At 40.7% G+C, this 15,015-nt stretch overlaps 1 protein-coding gene across 1 annotated transcript in view; it reads left to right on the top strand.

Annotated features, from left to right (window-relative positions):
* Positions 1 to 14,629, top strand: part of atp1b1b (ATPase Na+/K+ transporting subunit beta 1b) — a 118,911-nt gene extending 104,282 nt beyond the window's left edge. The window contains exon 6 of the mRNA XM_034173339.1: positions 13,257 to 14,629. Within this exon, the coding sequence (XP_034029230.1) occupies positions 13,257 to 13,517 (261 nt within the window). The 3' untranslated portion in view covers positions 13,518 to 14,629. The remainder of the gene's footprint in view (positions 1 to 13,256) is intronic.
* The last annotated feature ends 386 nt before the right edge of the window (positions 14,630 to 15,015 follow it).

The raw sequence follows: 15,015 nt of genomic DNA, 5'->3' as shown, positions 1-15,015 counted from the left end.
CCTCAACTGATTGAACTGCTGCACGCCGTGAGGCTGGATCAAATGGTGGCTGAACTGCTCGTGTGTGTGCTCATAAACAGCCGACCACTTTGCTACCTGTGCGTGAGTCTGTCTTGACAGCGCATCCTGCTGTCCGCCAGACAGCTGATTCCCTGGTGGGTAAAGCTGGGTTTACACTGTGCGAGTTTTGGCCCTTTTTGAGCCGATTTTTCACCCGTGCGAGAATTTTTTGGATCCCGCTTAGTTTCAGCTTAATCGTGCGTCTTGCATCATGTAGTATACATGGAGTAACGAGCTGCGTTTAAACTCTCACTACCACCTCCTGATCGGCAATCATATGGTCGGATGAAAATCAAACCTGTTTAATATTTTGGTCGGCCCTCGTGAGGGTATCACATTGATGAAGCAGCTCGTCTACAAGCTGATTTACCCCAGCCTCTCGCACTGTGCATGTACAAACACTGATGCTCTTTGAGAGAGCAGTGTCTGTTTCTTTCCCCCTTATTCTTCAACTCTCTTAAAGTCTTGTATTGTTTTTTGTTTTTCTGTTGTTTTTAAATTTGACGTCTCCCATCAAGTTTTTTTTTTAAAATAAGAAATGTAAATTAAAGTTTGAAAAAAAAAAAGCTTCTGTTTACGTTTTGCTTCCAGAAACACTAGTCTGACGTGTGGTTTTTGAACGTACAATGTGAGCCTTCAGATCACATCAGAGCATCGGGCCGTATAGTGTGAGAACATAAATCATGCGCTCTGAACTTTTACACCCTGTGGTTTTGTCGTACAGTTTGAGCTGGAGCCGAGTACACCGATTGAAAATATTGTACAGTGTCTACCCATCTTAAGGGAGAGAGAGGGAGTAAAAGTGCGTGTGCATTGGTGGGGGGTTGCACGGTTTGGTTGCTGATGCTATAATGTCAGGACCTGCTTAACCTCTGGTTTCTGTATTTTAATCTAATATATGGACTGATGTGTGTCATACAAAGTCCCCTGATCATGGCTGCACTGCACCGCAGACTAGTGGCTATTACCAGTAATAATGACTGTTGGTGTGCACATCAGCGATTAGATGTCCGTAACATTGTGATCCCACTCATCACATGCACTACAGTGATGCGATAGTCAGGGGACCCTGGTTTACATGTCCATGGGTTGGATGTCATGCGAAACCCAGCAGTGGGACACATCTGGTCTTCAAAAGAGTGGACAACAGTGCTCATTCTGCCACATCCCTCCCCTTGCTTGCCTTCCACCCAAATGCCGGGTGGCGATCAGACCGCACACACACTGGTGCATTCTGCATATTCCTGCAGCATTCTGCTGCCGTTGTGGGGTTTCGTGCTGTGTTGTGGCCGCAGTAGACCTGACGTCGGGAGCTGCTGCACTCCAAATGTGCACGATTCATTTGAGGCGGCTTCGAAACACATTCTGGGTATTTGGATGGAATTTGTACACAGCTGGCTGAATATTGTCCCTCCCGACTGCGTTCTGAATTTTGGCTTTTTTGCCCATTTGGCCTTATTCATGCTAAATGTGACGGGGCCCTTATGTACAGTGAGGAAAATAAGTATTTGAACACCCTGCGATTTTGCAAGTTCTCCCACTTAGAAATCATGGAGGGGTTTGAAATTTTCATCTTAGGACATTGAGAGACATAATCTAAAAAAAATAAAAAAAAATAAAAAAATCCGGAAATCACAATGTATGATTTTTTTTTTTTTTTTTTTTTTTTATCATTTATTTGTATGTTACTGCTGCAAATAAGTATTTCAACACCTGTGCAAATCGATGTTAATATTTGGTACAGTAGCCTTTGTTTGCAATTACAGAGGTCAAACGTTTCCTGTAGTTTTTCACCAGGTTTGCACACACTGCAGCATTGATTTTGGCCCATTCCTCCACACAGATCTTCTCAAGATCAGCCAGGTTACTGGGCTGTCGCTGAGAAACACGGAGTTTGAGCTCCCTCCAAAGATTTTCTGTTGGGTTTAGGTTTGGAGACTAGCTAAGCCACTCCAGAACCTTGATATGCTTCTTACGGAGCCACTCCTTGGTTATCCTGGCTGTGTGCTTCGGGTCATTGTCATGTTGGAAGACCCATCCACAACCCATCTTCAATGCTCTAACTGAGGGAAGGAGTTTGTTCCCTAAAATCTCGCAATACATGGCCCCAGCCATCCTCTCCTTAATACAGTGCAGTCATCCTGTCCCAAGTGCAGAAAAACACCCCCAAAGCATGATGCATCCACCCCCATGCTTCACAGTAGGGACGGTGTTTTTGGTACTTAGCATTCTTCTTCCTCCAAACACGGTGAGTGGAATTAAGACCAAAAAGTTCTATTTTGGTCTTTGACCACATAACTTTCTCCCATGACTCCTCTGGATCATCCAAATGGTCATGGGCAAACTTAAGACGGGCCTGGATGTGTGCTGATTTAAGCAGGGAACCTTCCGTGCCATGCATGATTTTAACCCATGACGTCTTAGTGTATTACCCACAGTAACCTTGGAAACAGTGGTGCCAGCTCTCTTCAGGTCATTGACTAGCTCCTCCCGTGCAGGTCTGGGCTGATTCCTCACCTTTCTTAGGATCATTGATACGCCACGAGGTGGGATCTTGCATGGGACCCCAGTCTGAGGGAGATTGACAGTCATGTTTAGCTTCTTCCATTTTCTAATAATTGCTCCAACAGTTGATCTTTTTTCACCAAGCTGCTTGGCAATTGCCCTGTAGCCCTTTCCAGCCTTGTGGAGGTCTACAATTTTGTATCTGGTGTCTCTGGACAGCTCTTTGATCTTAGATCTTTGATCTCGGCTTTTGCTTGCCTCTACTGGTGGTTGGCTCTCACTGCGGTATTGTATCACTTCCTGTTCCGGGGCACAGCGGTGTTTTTCTGTATCTGTTAGCTGTTTAATCTGCGCAGTTAGATTGATCTAGTTACCTAGATAACGATTTGTTTCACAGTGTAATCTTCACGTGCCTTAACTAAAGCACTCCCTCTGCTGAATCACCTCTAAATTATTTACACATTATTCACTTTGTATGTTTTTAGGAATCCGCTAGCTTAGCGCAGCTACTAGCTCTTAGCCGGTTTAGCATGGCGGCTTCTCCTGTCTCTCCTGCACTTTTCTGCTCTGGGTGTGAAATGTTTAGTTATTCCTCGGCCTCCTTTAGCAGTAATGGTACTTGTAATAAGTGTAGCTTATTCGTAGCTTTGGAGGCCAGGCTGGGCGAATTGGAGACTCGGCTCCGCACCGTGGAAAATTCTACAGCTAGCCAGGCCCCTGTAGTCGGTGCTGACCAAGGTAGCTTAGCCGCCGTTAGTTTCCCTCTGGCAGATCCCGAGCAGCTGGGAAAGCAGGCCGACTGGGTGACTGTGAGGAGGAAGCGTAGCCCTAAACAGAAGCCCCGTGTACACCGCCAACCCGTTCACATTTCTAACCATTTTTCCCCACTCGACGACACACCCGCCGAGGATCAAACTCTGGTTATTGGCGACTCTGTTTTGAGAAATGTGAAGTTAGCGACACCAGCAACCATAGTCAATTGTCTTCCGGGGGCCAGAGCAGGCGACATTGAAGGAAATTTGAAACTGCTGGCTAAGGCTAAGCGTAAATTTGGTAAGATTGTAATTCACGTCGGCAGTAATGACACTCGGTTACGCCAATCGGAGGTCACTAAAATTAACATTGAATCGGTGTGTAACTTTGCAAAAACAATGTCGGACTCTGTAGTTTTCTCTGGGCCCCTCCCCAATCGGACCGGGAGTGACATGTTTAGCCGCATGTTCTCCTTGAATTGCTGGCTGTCTGAGTGGTGTCCAAAAAATGAGGTGAGCTTCATAGATAATTGGCAAAGCTTCTGGGGAAAACCTGGTCTTGTTAGGAGAGACGGCATCCATCCCACTTTGGATGGAGCAGCTCTCATTTCTAGAAATCTGGCCAATTTTCTTAAATCCTCCAAACCGTGACTATCCAGGGTTGGGACCAGGAAGCAGAGTTGTAGTCTTACACACATCTCTGCAGCTTCTCTCCCCCTGCCATACCCTCATTACCCCATCCCCTCATTACCCCATCCCCATAGAGACGGTGCCTGCTCCCAGACCACCAATAACCAGCAAAAATCTATTTAAGCATAAAAATTCAAAAAGAAAAAATAATATAGCACCTTCAACTGCACCACTGACTAAAACAGTTAAATGTGGTGTATTAAACATTAGGTCTCTCTCTTCTAAGTCCCTCTTAGTAAATGATATAATAATTGATCAACATATTGATTTATTCTGCCTTACAGAAACCTGGTTACAGCAGGATGAATATGTTAGTTTAAATGATTCAACACCCCCGAGTCACACTAACTGCCAGAATGCTCGTAGCACGGGCCGAGGCGGAGGATTAGCAGCAATCTTCCATTCCAGCTTATTAATTAATCAAAAACCCAGACAGAGCTTTAATTCATTTGAAAGCTTGACTCTTAGTCTTGTCCATCCAAATTGGAAGTCCCAAAAAACAGTTTTATTTGTTATTATCTATCGTCCACCTGGTCGTTACTGTGAGTTTCTCTGTGAATTTTCAGACCTTTTGTCTGACTTAGTGCTTAGCTCAGATAAGATAATTATAGTGGGCGATTTTAACATCCACACAGATGCTGAGAATGACAGCCTCAACACTGCATTTAATCTATTATTAGACTCAGTTGGCTTTGCTCAAAATGTAAATGAGTCCACCCACCACTTTAATCATATCTTAGATCTTGTTCTGACTTATGGTATGGAAATTGAAGACTTAACAGTATTCCCTGAAAACTCCCTTCTGTCTGATCATTTCTTAATAACATTTACATTTACTCTGATGGACTACCCAGCAGTGGGGAATAAGTTTCATTACACTAGAAGTCTTTCAGAAAGCGCTGTAACTAGGTTTAAGGATATGATTCCTTCTTTATGTTCTCTAATGCCATATACCAACACAGTGCAGAGTAGCTACCTAAACTCTGTAAGTGAGATAGAGTATCTCGTCAATAGTTTTACATCCTCATTGAAGACAACTTTGGATGCTGTAGCTCCTCTGAAAAAGAGGGCTTTAAATCAGAAGTGCCTGACTCCGTGGTATAACTCACAAACTCGCAGCTTAAAGCAGATAACCCGTAAGTTGGAGAGGAAATGGCGTCTCACTAATTTAGAAGATCTTCACTTAGCCTGGAAAAAGAGTCTGTTGCTCTATAAAAAAGCCCTCCGTAAAGCTAGGACATCTTACTACTCATCACTAATTGAAGAAATAAGAACAACACCAGGTTTCTTTTCAGCACTGTAGCCAGGCTGACAAACAGTCAGAGCTCTATTGAGCCGAGTATTCCTTTAACTTTAGCTAGTAATGACTTCATGACTTTCTTTCTTAATAAAATTTTAACTATTAGAGAAAAAATTACTCATAACCATCCCAAAGATGTATCGTTATCTTTGGCTGCTTTCAGTGATGCCGGTAATTGGTTAGACTCTTTCTCTCAGATTGTTCTGTCTGAGTTATTTTCATTAGTTACTTCATCCAAACCATCAACAGGTCTATTAGACCCCATTCCTACCAGGCTTCTCAAGGAAGCCCTACCATTATTTAATGCTTCGATCTTAAATATGATCAATCTATCTTTATTAGTTGGCTATGTACCACAGGCTTTTAAGGTGGCAGTAATTAAACCATTACTTAAAAAGCCATCACTTGACCCAGCTATCTTAGCTAATTATAGGCCAATCTCCAACCTTCCTTTTCTCTCAAAAATTCTTGAAAGGGTAGTTGTAAAACAGCTAACTGATCATCTGCAGAGGAATGGTCTATTTGAAGAGTTTCAGTCAGGTTTTAGAATTCATCATAGTACAGAAACAGCATTAGTGAAGGTTACAAATGATCTTATGGCCTCAGACAGTGGACTCATCTCTGTGCTTGTTCTGTTAGACGTCAGTGCTGCTTTTGATACTGTTGACCATAAATTTTTATTACAGAGATTAGAGCATGCCATAGGTATTAAAGGCACTGCGCTGCGGTGGTTTGAATATTTATCTAATAGATTACAATTTGTTCATGTAAATGGGGAATCTTCTTCACAGACTAAGGTTAATTATGGAGTTCCACAAGGTTCTGTGCTAGGACCAATTTTATTCACTTTATACATGCTTCCCTTAGGCAGTATTATTAGACGGCATTACTTAAATTTTCATTGTTACGCAGATGATACCCAGCTTTATCTATCCATGAAGCCAGAGGACACACATCAATTAGCTAAACTGCAGGATTGTCTTACAGACATAAAGACATGGATGACCTCTAATTTCCTGCTTTTAAACTCAGATAAAACTGAAGTTATTGTACTTGGCCCCACAAATCTTAGAAACATGGTGTCTAACCAGATCCTTACTCTGGATGGCATTACCCTGACCTCTAGTAATACTGTGAGAAATCTTGGAGTCATTTTTGATCATGATATGTCATTCAAAGCGCATATTAAACAAATATGTAGGACTGCTTTTTTGCATTTACGCAATATCTCTAAAATTAGAAAGGTCTTGTCTCAGAGTGATGCTGCAAAACTAATTCATGCATTTATTTCCTCTAGGCTGGACTATTGTAATTCATTATTATCAGGTTGTCCTAAAAGTTCCCTGAAAAGCCTTCAGTTAATTCAAAATGCTGCAGCTAGACTACTGACAGGGACTAGAAGGAGAGAGCATATCTCACCCATATTGGCCTCTCTTCATTGGCTTCCTGTTAATTCTAGAATAGAATTTAAAATTCTTCTTCTTACTTATAAGGTTTTGAATAATCAGGTCCCATCTTATCTTAGGGACCTCATAGTACCATATCACCCCAATAGAGTGCTTCGCTCTCAGACTGCAGGCTTACTTGTAGTTCCTAGGGTTTGTAAGAGTAGAATGGGAGGCAGAGCCTTCAGCCTTCAGGCTCCTCTCCTATGCAACCAGCTCCCAATTCAGATCAGGGAGACAGACACCCTCTCTACTTTTAAGATTAGGCTTAAAACTTTCCTTTTTGCTAAAGCTTATAGTTAGGGCTGGATCAGGTGACCCTGAACCATCCCTTAGTTATGCTGCTATGATGCACTGAGTGTTTCTTTCTCTTTTTGCTCTGTATGCACCACTCTGCATTTAATCATTAGTGATTGATCTCTGCTCCCCTCCACAGCATGTCTTTTTCCTGGTTCTCTCCCTCAGCCCCAACCAGTCCCAGCAGAGGACTGCCCCTCCCTGAGCCTGGTTCTTCTGGAGGTTTCGTCCTGTTAAAAGGGAGTTTTTCCTTCCCACTGTCGCCAAGTGCTTGCTCACAGGGGGTCATTTTGACCATTGGGGTTTTTACGTAATTATTGTATGGCCTTGCCTTACAATATAAAGCGCCTTGGGGCAACTGTTTGTTGTGATTTGGCGCTATATAAATAAAATTGATTGATTGATTGATAGCCATGTTAGTAGTTGGAGTCTTACTGATTGTGTGTGGTGGACAGGTGTCTTTATGCAGCTAAAGACCTCAAATAGGTGCTTCTAATTTGGAACAATAAGTGGAGTGGAGTTGGACTTTTTAGAGGCGGACTAACAGGTCTTTGAGGGCCAGAATTTTGTTGAATTTTGTGTTGAAATACTTATTTGCAACAGTAACATGCAAATAAATTACTAAAAAAAAATCATACATTGTGATTTCTGGATTTTTTGTTTGTTTGTTTGTTTTTTGGATTATGTATCTCAGAGTAGACATGCACCTAAGATGAAAATTTCAGACCCCTCCATGATTTCTAAGTGGGAGAACTTGCAAAATCGCAGGGTGTTCAAATACTTATTTTCCTCGCTGTATGTGCTGAGAGAGGACATGCAGGTGGTTGGTGTGACAGAGGAAGATGCAGAAGACATAGTGAGATGGAATCAATTGATCTGCTGTGGCGACCCCTGATGGGAGCAGCCGAAAAAGATTGTGAGAATTTGAATTTGAGTGGACTAATTTTTTCTGTTTCAGGTTAGTCTTATTATTCAGAACCCGAGGATTACAGTTTTCCAAATTAAATTAAATGCTTTACTGTGACCTCAAGCAGTAGTGTAGGGCAGGGTTCTAGCGAGGACCATTTTAGTGCCAGGTAAATTATGTGATTGTGGCTCATAGCTTCGGGGCCCCTCGAAGCTTATAGGGTTTTATACCACTAAAACATTATTGGCAAACCTTATTTTAACTCATTTAGGATGGTTTTAGATGCATTGAAAGCAAGAATTATAAAGAAAAAATATTTGTTATAATATTTGTAAGATCAAAGTTCTTTTTTGCATGTTTCTGTAAATAACGTTGAAAATACTAAAAACACAATACAGGGTGGTCCAAAAAAAGTATCCCTTTTTGATAAACTAGCATTTTTTATTGAAAAGAAAACTTTACAATTTTTTTTCACAGACCTGTCTTACTGATATGTAAGTTTTGTGTTGTGTAAGTTTTTTCCTTTTGCAAATACAGCTCAATAGTTAATAATGTGCTCGATCCAAGCTCCTTGGTGCTGAATCATTGTGGCTTCTCGCACATTGAAGTTTGTAATGACTCTGTCTAATGGAAAATGGGGAATTTGGGGGAATTTTCCTGATCTCAGTTCGAATGATATTCTTGAGTGCATCAATAGTTTGGGGATTGTTAGCATAGACCATGTCTTTTAGGTATCCCCATAGAAAATAATCCAAGGGGGACAGGTCTGGAGAATGTGCAGGCCAAGGGTGGTCCGTACGATGGAAGATTAGTCTGTCTCCAGGGAAGTAACGATGGAGGTATTTGATTAAAGCGTTGGCGCAATGTGGTGTTGCTCCATCCTGCTGATAAATTACAGTGTTCATGTCCACTCCCTGCTTCTGCCTCAGTGATGGGATGAATTTTCTTCTCATTAGTTCAGTGTATCGCTCTGTGTTCACAGTTACTGTATGTCCATCAGCATCCTCAAACCAGTATGGCCCAATAATGCCATTACGACCCAATGCACACCAAACAGTCACTTTCTCAACACTAAGTGGATGATATTGATGTTCACGAGGCTGAGTCTGAGCCCAAAAGTGCATATTCTGTTTGCTCACTTTACCATTAAGGTGGTCCAAGAAATCAGGATGATCTTCGATTCACTGACTGATGGTTTGCCCAAAGGCAAGTCTCTCAGCCTTATTTGATTTAGTCTAAAATTGTAAAATCTGTATCTTATATGGAAACAGGTGAAGATCCTGGTGCATTATGCGCATAACGGAACTCCGTGAAAGATTTGTTTCCTGGGACTAATGTCACGTGGATTTCCTTGGAGACTGCTGCAAGTGTTGTCTCACAGTCACAATGTGATTTTCTGTCCTCACTGACCGTGGCCAGCCACTGCAACCTTTAATATTATCCTGCACACTTCCAGTCTCCAAGAATTTGTCCTGGGGGCACTTTATTGTGAGTTTTGTTGGAGCATTTCTCCCAGGAAACTCCCTCCGAAATTGTTGAGTTTGGACAAGCGATTTCGTTGCAAAATAGATCTCTAGAATCTTGGTCCTCTCCTGCATGGAATATCTTGTTGCTTGATCCATTGAAGCTTGGGAAGTAAAACTTTGGAGCTTTACCTATGATTTACCTGAAAAATAGAAACCTGGGTTAATTTTCTTAGAAATGATAGCGATAATTAAAGGGTTACATCTTTTTGCACCACCCTGTATTTAATGGACATAGCATTCACTCTCTTCTTCAAAAATGACACAGTTTTTTAATCCAGTGAAGCAGGCAGTTTTTCTGTCATCCTGACTGCTTTGTTTTCAACATTTTTGAGTGGGATTGTATGACATTTCTTTTTAAACAATATAACACCTAATGGCCTTGTTTGAACAAGAGCTGAATCTAGACTGATTTGTCAGACCTGCTCTTTAAATGAAAAACTCTTTGAATCAGTTTTTCACCTCTTTCACTGTGCCCCTCCTCTGTTCTCTCTCTCCCCTTCTCCCCCTCTTTCTGATCACTCACACGTCTGCTGTTTTTGAAATGCAGAGCTTTTGGAAACACGAAGCCTTTCAACTGAAAAATTTACTGCAAATTTCTGAATATAAGACGTTGTGAAAAATGTAAATAAAAACAGAACGCAATGGTTTCCAAATCCTCTTCAACCTATATTCAATTGAATACACCAAAAAGACAACATATTAAATGTTCAAACTGATAAACGTTTTTTTGTTTTTGTGCAAATATTTGTTCATTTTAAAATGGATGCCTGCAACGTGTTTCAAAACAGCTAGGAAAGGGCAACAAAAGACTGGGAAAGTTGATGAATGCTCAAAGAACATCTGTTTGGAACATTCCACAGGTGAACAGGTGAGTGTCATGATTGGGTATACGAGGTCTGTTAGAAAAGTATTGGACCTTTTTTTTTTTTTTTTTTTTTGCAAAAACCTGATGGATTTGAATCATGTGTGCTTGCATGAGCAAACCTTGAACCTTCGTGCGCATGCGTGAATTTTTTTATGCCTGTTGATTGCGTCATTTGCTGACAAGCAGCATTTGTGTGAGGATGTGCTCTCTGTGGATTTTCATTGCAAGGAAAAAGACGGAACGACAAATTTTGCCAGAAACTGGGCGACAGCCAGGTGGAAACCATTCGGAAGATTCAGACGGCTTTCAGTGACGATCCTATGGGCATCACACAGATTAAGGAGCGGTACAACCGGTTTAAAGACGGCCGCACAACAGTGGAGAGCGAGCCACGCTCCGGTCGGCCATCAACATGCAGAAATGACCAGATCATTCCAAAGTGAACACTGTGGTGATGCGGGACCCTCATGTGACTATCCGAGAAATTGCGGAAGAGGTGGACATCAGCACTTTTTCGGCACATTCCATTGTGACAGAAGATTTAGCCATGAAAAGAGTGGTGGTGAAATTCATGCCGAAGCTGCTAACGGCAGAGCAAAAGCACCTTCGTGTTGAAGTCTCACAGGACAAGCTGTGACATGCCCACCTCTTCCACAATTTCTCAGATAGTCACACGACTGAAAAGCCACCGAAAGCTGTCTGAATCTTCCGAATGGTTTCCACCTGGCTGTCGCCCAGTTTCTGGCAAAATTTGATGCAGTGCTGCTCCAGTCGTTCCGCCATTTTCCTTGCAATGAAAATCCGCCGAGAGCACTACACACGACCTCACACAAAGGCTGCTTACCAGCAAATGACTCAGTTGACAGGCGTGAAAAAATTCACACATGCACAGGAAGGTTCAAGGTTGGCTCATGCAAGCACAAGTGATTCAAATCCATCAGGTTTTTGAAAAAAAAAAAGGTACGATACTTTTCTAACAGACCTCGTAAAAGGAGGATCCCCAAAAGGCTCAGCTGATCACAAGCAAAGATGGGGCGAGGATCACCACTTTGTGAACAACTGCATGTAAAAATAGTCCAGCAGTTTAAGAACAGTTTTTCTCAACGTTCAGTTGCAAGGAATTTAGGGATTCCATATCTACAGTCCAAATATAATCAGAAGATTCAGAGAATCTGAAGAACTTTCTACACGTAAGCAGCAAGGCTGAAAACCAACATTGAAGGTCTGTGACCTTCGATGTCTCAGGCGGCACTGCATTGAAAATCAACATCATTGTGTAAAAGATCTTACTACGTGGGCTCAGGAACACTTCAGAAAACCATTGTCAGTTATCACAGTTCATCGCTACATCTACAAGTAAAAAGTTAAAACTCTACCATGCAAAGCAAAAGCCATACACCAATAACATCCAGAAGTGGGGAAAAAAAGAGCTCATTTGAAATGGACAGACGCAAAGTGGAAAAGTGTGCTGTGGTCTGATGAGTCCACATTTCATATTGTTTTTGGAAATCATGGACGCCATGTCCTTTGGACAAAAGAGGAAAAAGGCCATCCAGATTGTTACCAGTGCAAAGTTCAAAAGCCAGCATCTGTGATGGTGTGGGGGTGTGTTAGTGCCCATGGCATGGACAACTTACACATCTGTGGTGGCACCATCAATAGTGAAAGGTACATCCATGTTTTGGAGCAACACATGCTGCCATCCAAGCAAGGTCTTCTTCAGGGACATCCCTGCTTATTTCAGCAACAATGCCAAGCCATATTCTGCATGTGTTACAATAGCGTGGCTTCGTAGTAAAAGACTGTGGGTACTAGACTGGCCTGTCTGCAGTCCAGACATGTCGCCCATTGAAATTGTGTGGCGCATTGTGAAGCACAAAATACGACAATGGAGACTGTTGAACTGTTGAACAACTGAAGTCATACATCAAGCAAGAATGGGAAAGATTCCGTCTACAAAGCTTCAACAATTAGTGTCCTCAGTTCCCAAATGCTTATTGAATGTTGTTAGAAGGAAAGGTGATTTAACAAAGTGGTAAACATATCACTGTCCCAGCTTTTTTGAAACGTGTTGCAGGCATCCATTTCAAAATGAGCAAATATTTGCACAAAAACAAAGTTTATCAGTTTGATCATTAAATATATTGTCTTTGTGGTGTATTCAATTGAATATAGGTTGAAGAGAATTTGCAAATCATTGTATTCTGTTTTTATTTACATTTTACGCAATGTCCCAACTTCATTGAAATTGGGGTTGTATTTGTCAGCTGAGCAGCAAAGAAACAGATTAAACTACTAACACTGTCATTTTTTCAAGGGTGGTAATAAATTATGCAGCTTCTATAATGAGTTGGAATGGTGTATTAGTCCAGAATGTTTTTAGAACCTTAGTCCTCAAAAGGTTTTAGAAGAACTCAACCCTCTTACATCCTGTTAATTACGTACTTTGATAATTCCATTGGTTTCCTTGTTAGAAACCTATATTTCGATACTTAGTTTGTAATTTTGTGTTGTGTATTAGCAAAAATATTGCATTATTCCTTAATGGAGGCAATTTTGGGCACCATCTTAGATTTCTGACCCTTAAGGATGTGAAGATAAAATGTCACCCTAATTTTTTTGTTACGCTTATCTTCTTTCAAAATCAAGTGAGTTTTTCCTTTTACCAAAAAAAAAAAAAATCAGGAAATTACACATGATCCTACACTATAGTGTTTGTGTGAGACACAAACTGAATCTGTGAAGACAGCAAAAAAATGTAAATATAATGCTCATCATTTTGTCAAAAATTTGTTTCCCACATTTTTATTTATTTATTTATTTTTTCCTTTTGGTAATCATCTGAATATGAATTTTGTGCTTTTTCAAACATGTTTCATTGGTCAACAAATTTGCCTGTCTTCCATCAGAAAGAAGATGATGCTGGGAAAATTGGAGAAATTAAATACTACGGCATTGGTGGTGGATTCCCCTTGCAGTATTATCCTTACTATGGCAAGCTGCTCCACTCTCAATACTTGCAACCACTAGTGGCAGTTCAGTTCACCAACCTTACCTGGAACACTGAAGTGCGTATAGAGTGCAAAGTCTTTGGTGAGAACATTTATTACAGTGACAAGGACCGCTACCAAGGGCGCTTCGACATTAAGATACAGGTTAACAATGTATGACTATCCTCAGGACCATAGCTCTTCTCTTGTCTTCCCCTCCCTGTTGTATTCTTGGCACAGTATACATAGTGAAGTGGGTTGGTGTGAGGCTGTAGCTGTCAAGTCAATCAACTAGTTTTGAGTGAATATGTAATGAAGAAAAAAAACAATCCCAGTAGATATGTAATTACTCTTTTGTGTGTAGCGTCTACACTTTTGTCAATCATTAGATCATTCACACGAGCAGAAATGTCCAAATTAAAAACATATTCTATAGTAAATGACACCTGTCTACGAGCTGTGGACGTCATTGGCAGCAATAAAATGAACACATCAATTTTCTAGTAAGATGTATTGGCACCTTTGTTTCTTTAGTGTTTCTAGAAAGTGAAGTAGTTGCACAGTTATGCCCTACACAAACAACATTGTACCCAATGGGCTTGTGAATAAGCTTTAGCAGTTATAAGCATGTTAATCATACATTTATAGTTGCTGAAATAAATTTTCTAAATTTTTTATCTAATTAGGAAAAGGCTGCACTCCAGAGATATATAATTTTTTCCAAAAGATATTAATTTGACTTATTTTTATTTTATTCTTGGTCCTTGTTTAAACACTTGGTTTATGACTGGGTTTTATTACTTGGCTTCCTGAGCTTTACTTACTATTTTTGCCTTGAGTTTAGAGTTGTGTATTTGTTGTTAGACACTCCAGCTTTAGGGTAATGGTGCTAATTTGGATTTAAAGACTTTTTCCTGGATACAGCATTGTTAATAATTCTGTGAATGCATTTAAATATCATGGAATGAGTTTTTTTTTTTTTTTTTTTTTTATCTTCATGCAGTTTTACATTTGTCTTTGCGGAATATGTAATGTATAAATGTAACACCAAGTTCTGGTTTAAAGTCTTATCAGAAGCAGTGCAATACTTACTTGTTGGGTTTCTGATGACCATTTAGCGCTACGTTTTAATGTCTGTCCTTAAGTGTTTTCAGAGGAGGACTTTATAGAAGCTCATGTTGTAATTTGTGATATAGAACGTTCAAGGTGAACTCAAACATCAGTCAGCTTAACATCAGTTCAATTATCACTTAATGATGGGTAGAAACAAATAAAATTCTGTTTGACCTTAATTTTTTTGTGGTTGTTTTCCATGCTGTGAATTGTTCACACTTGTGCTGTCATTTCAATGTGTGCTTGTCTGCCCTCTTTCCAGTCTAAATTACAGTGAGTCTTGAGTGCAGCGTGTGACAAACAGCCTCGTGTGATGCTGTAGAGTGCAGCGTTTCCACATTGATTTCCTCAAAAGTCGTTGATATATCTGCTATGTGCGCGGTTGGTCACTTCAAAAACTGAACAAATCCGATAAGACATGATTCACTAAAAATGTGTCCACTTCCTTTCACTTCATTTGCAAGGTGGAGCGAACAGCAATTGTTTGATCAGCACACAATGCTGGGGATTTTTTTTAAAAAATATAACAGTGCTTAAACAATCCCCGCCTGACTGGAAAATCACT

The sequence above is a fragment of the Thalassophryne amazonica genome, chromosome 1 (assembly GCF_902500255.1).
Source record: "Thalassophryne amazonica chromosome 1, fThaAma1.1, whole genome shotgun sequence".
Classification (NCBI taxonomy): domain Eukaryota; kingdom Metazoa; phylum Chordata; class Actinopteri; order Batrachoidiformes; family Batrachoididae; genus Thalassophryne; species Thalassophryne amazonica.
This window is presented reverse-complemented; position numbering and strand designations above follow the sequence as displayed.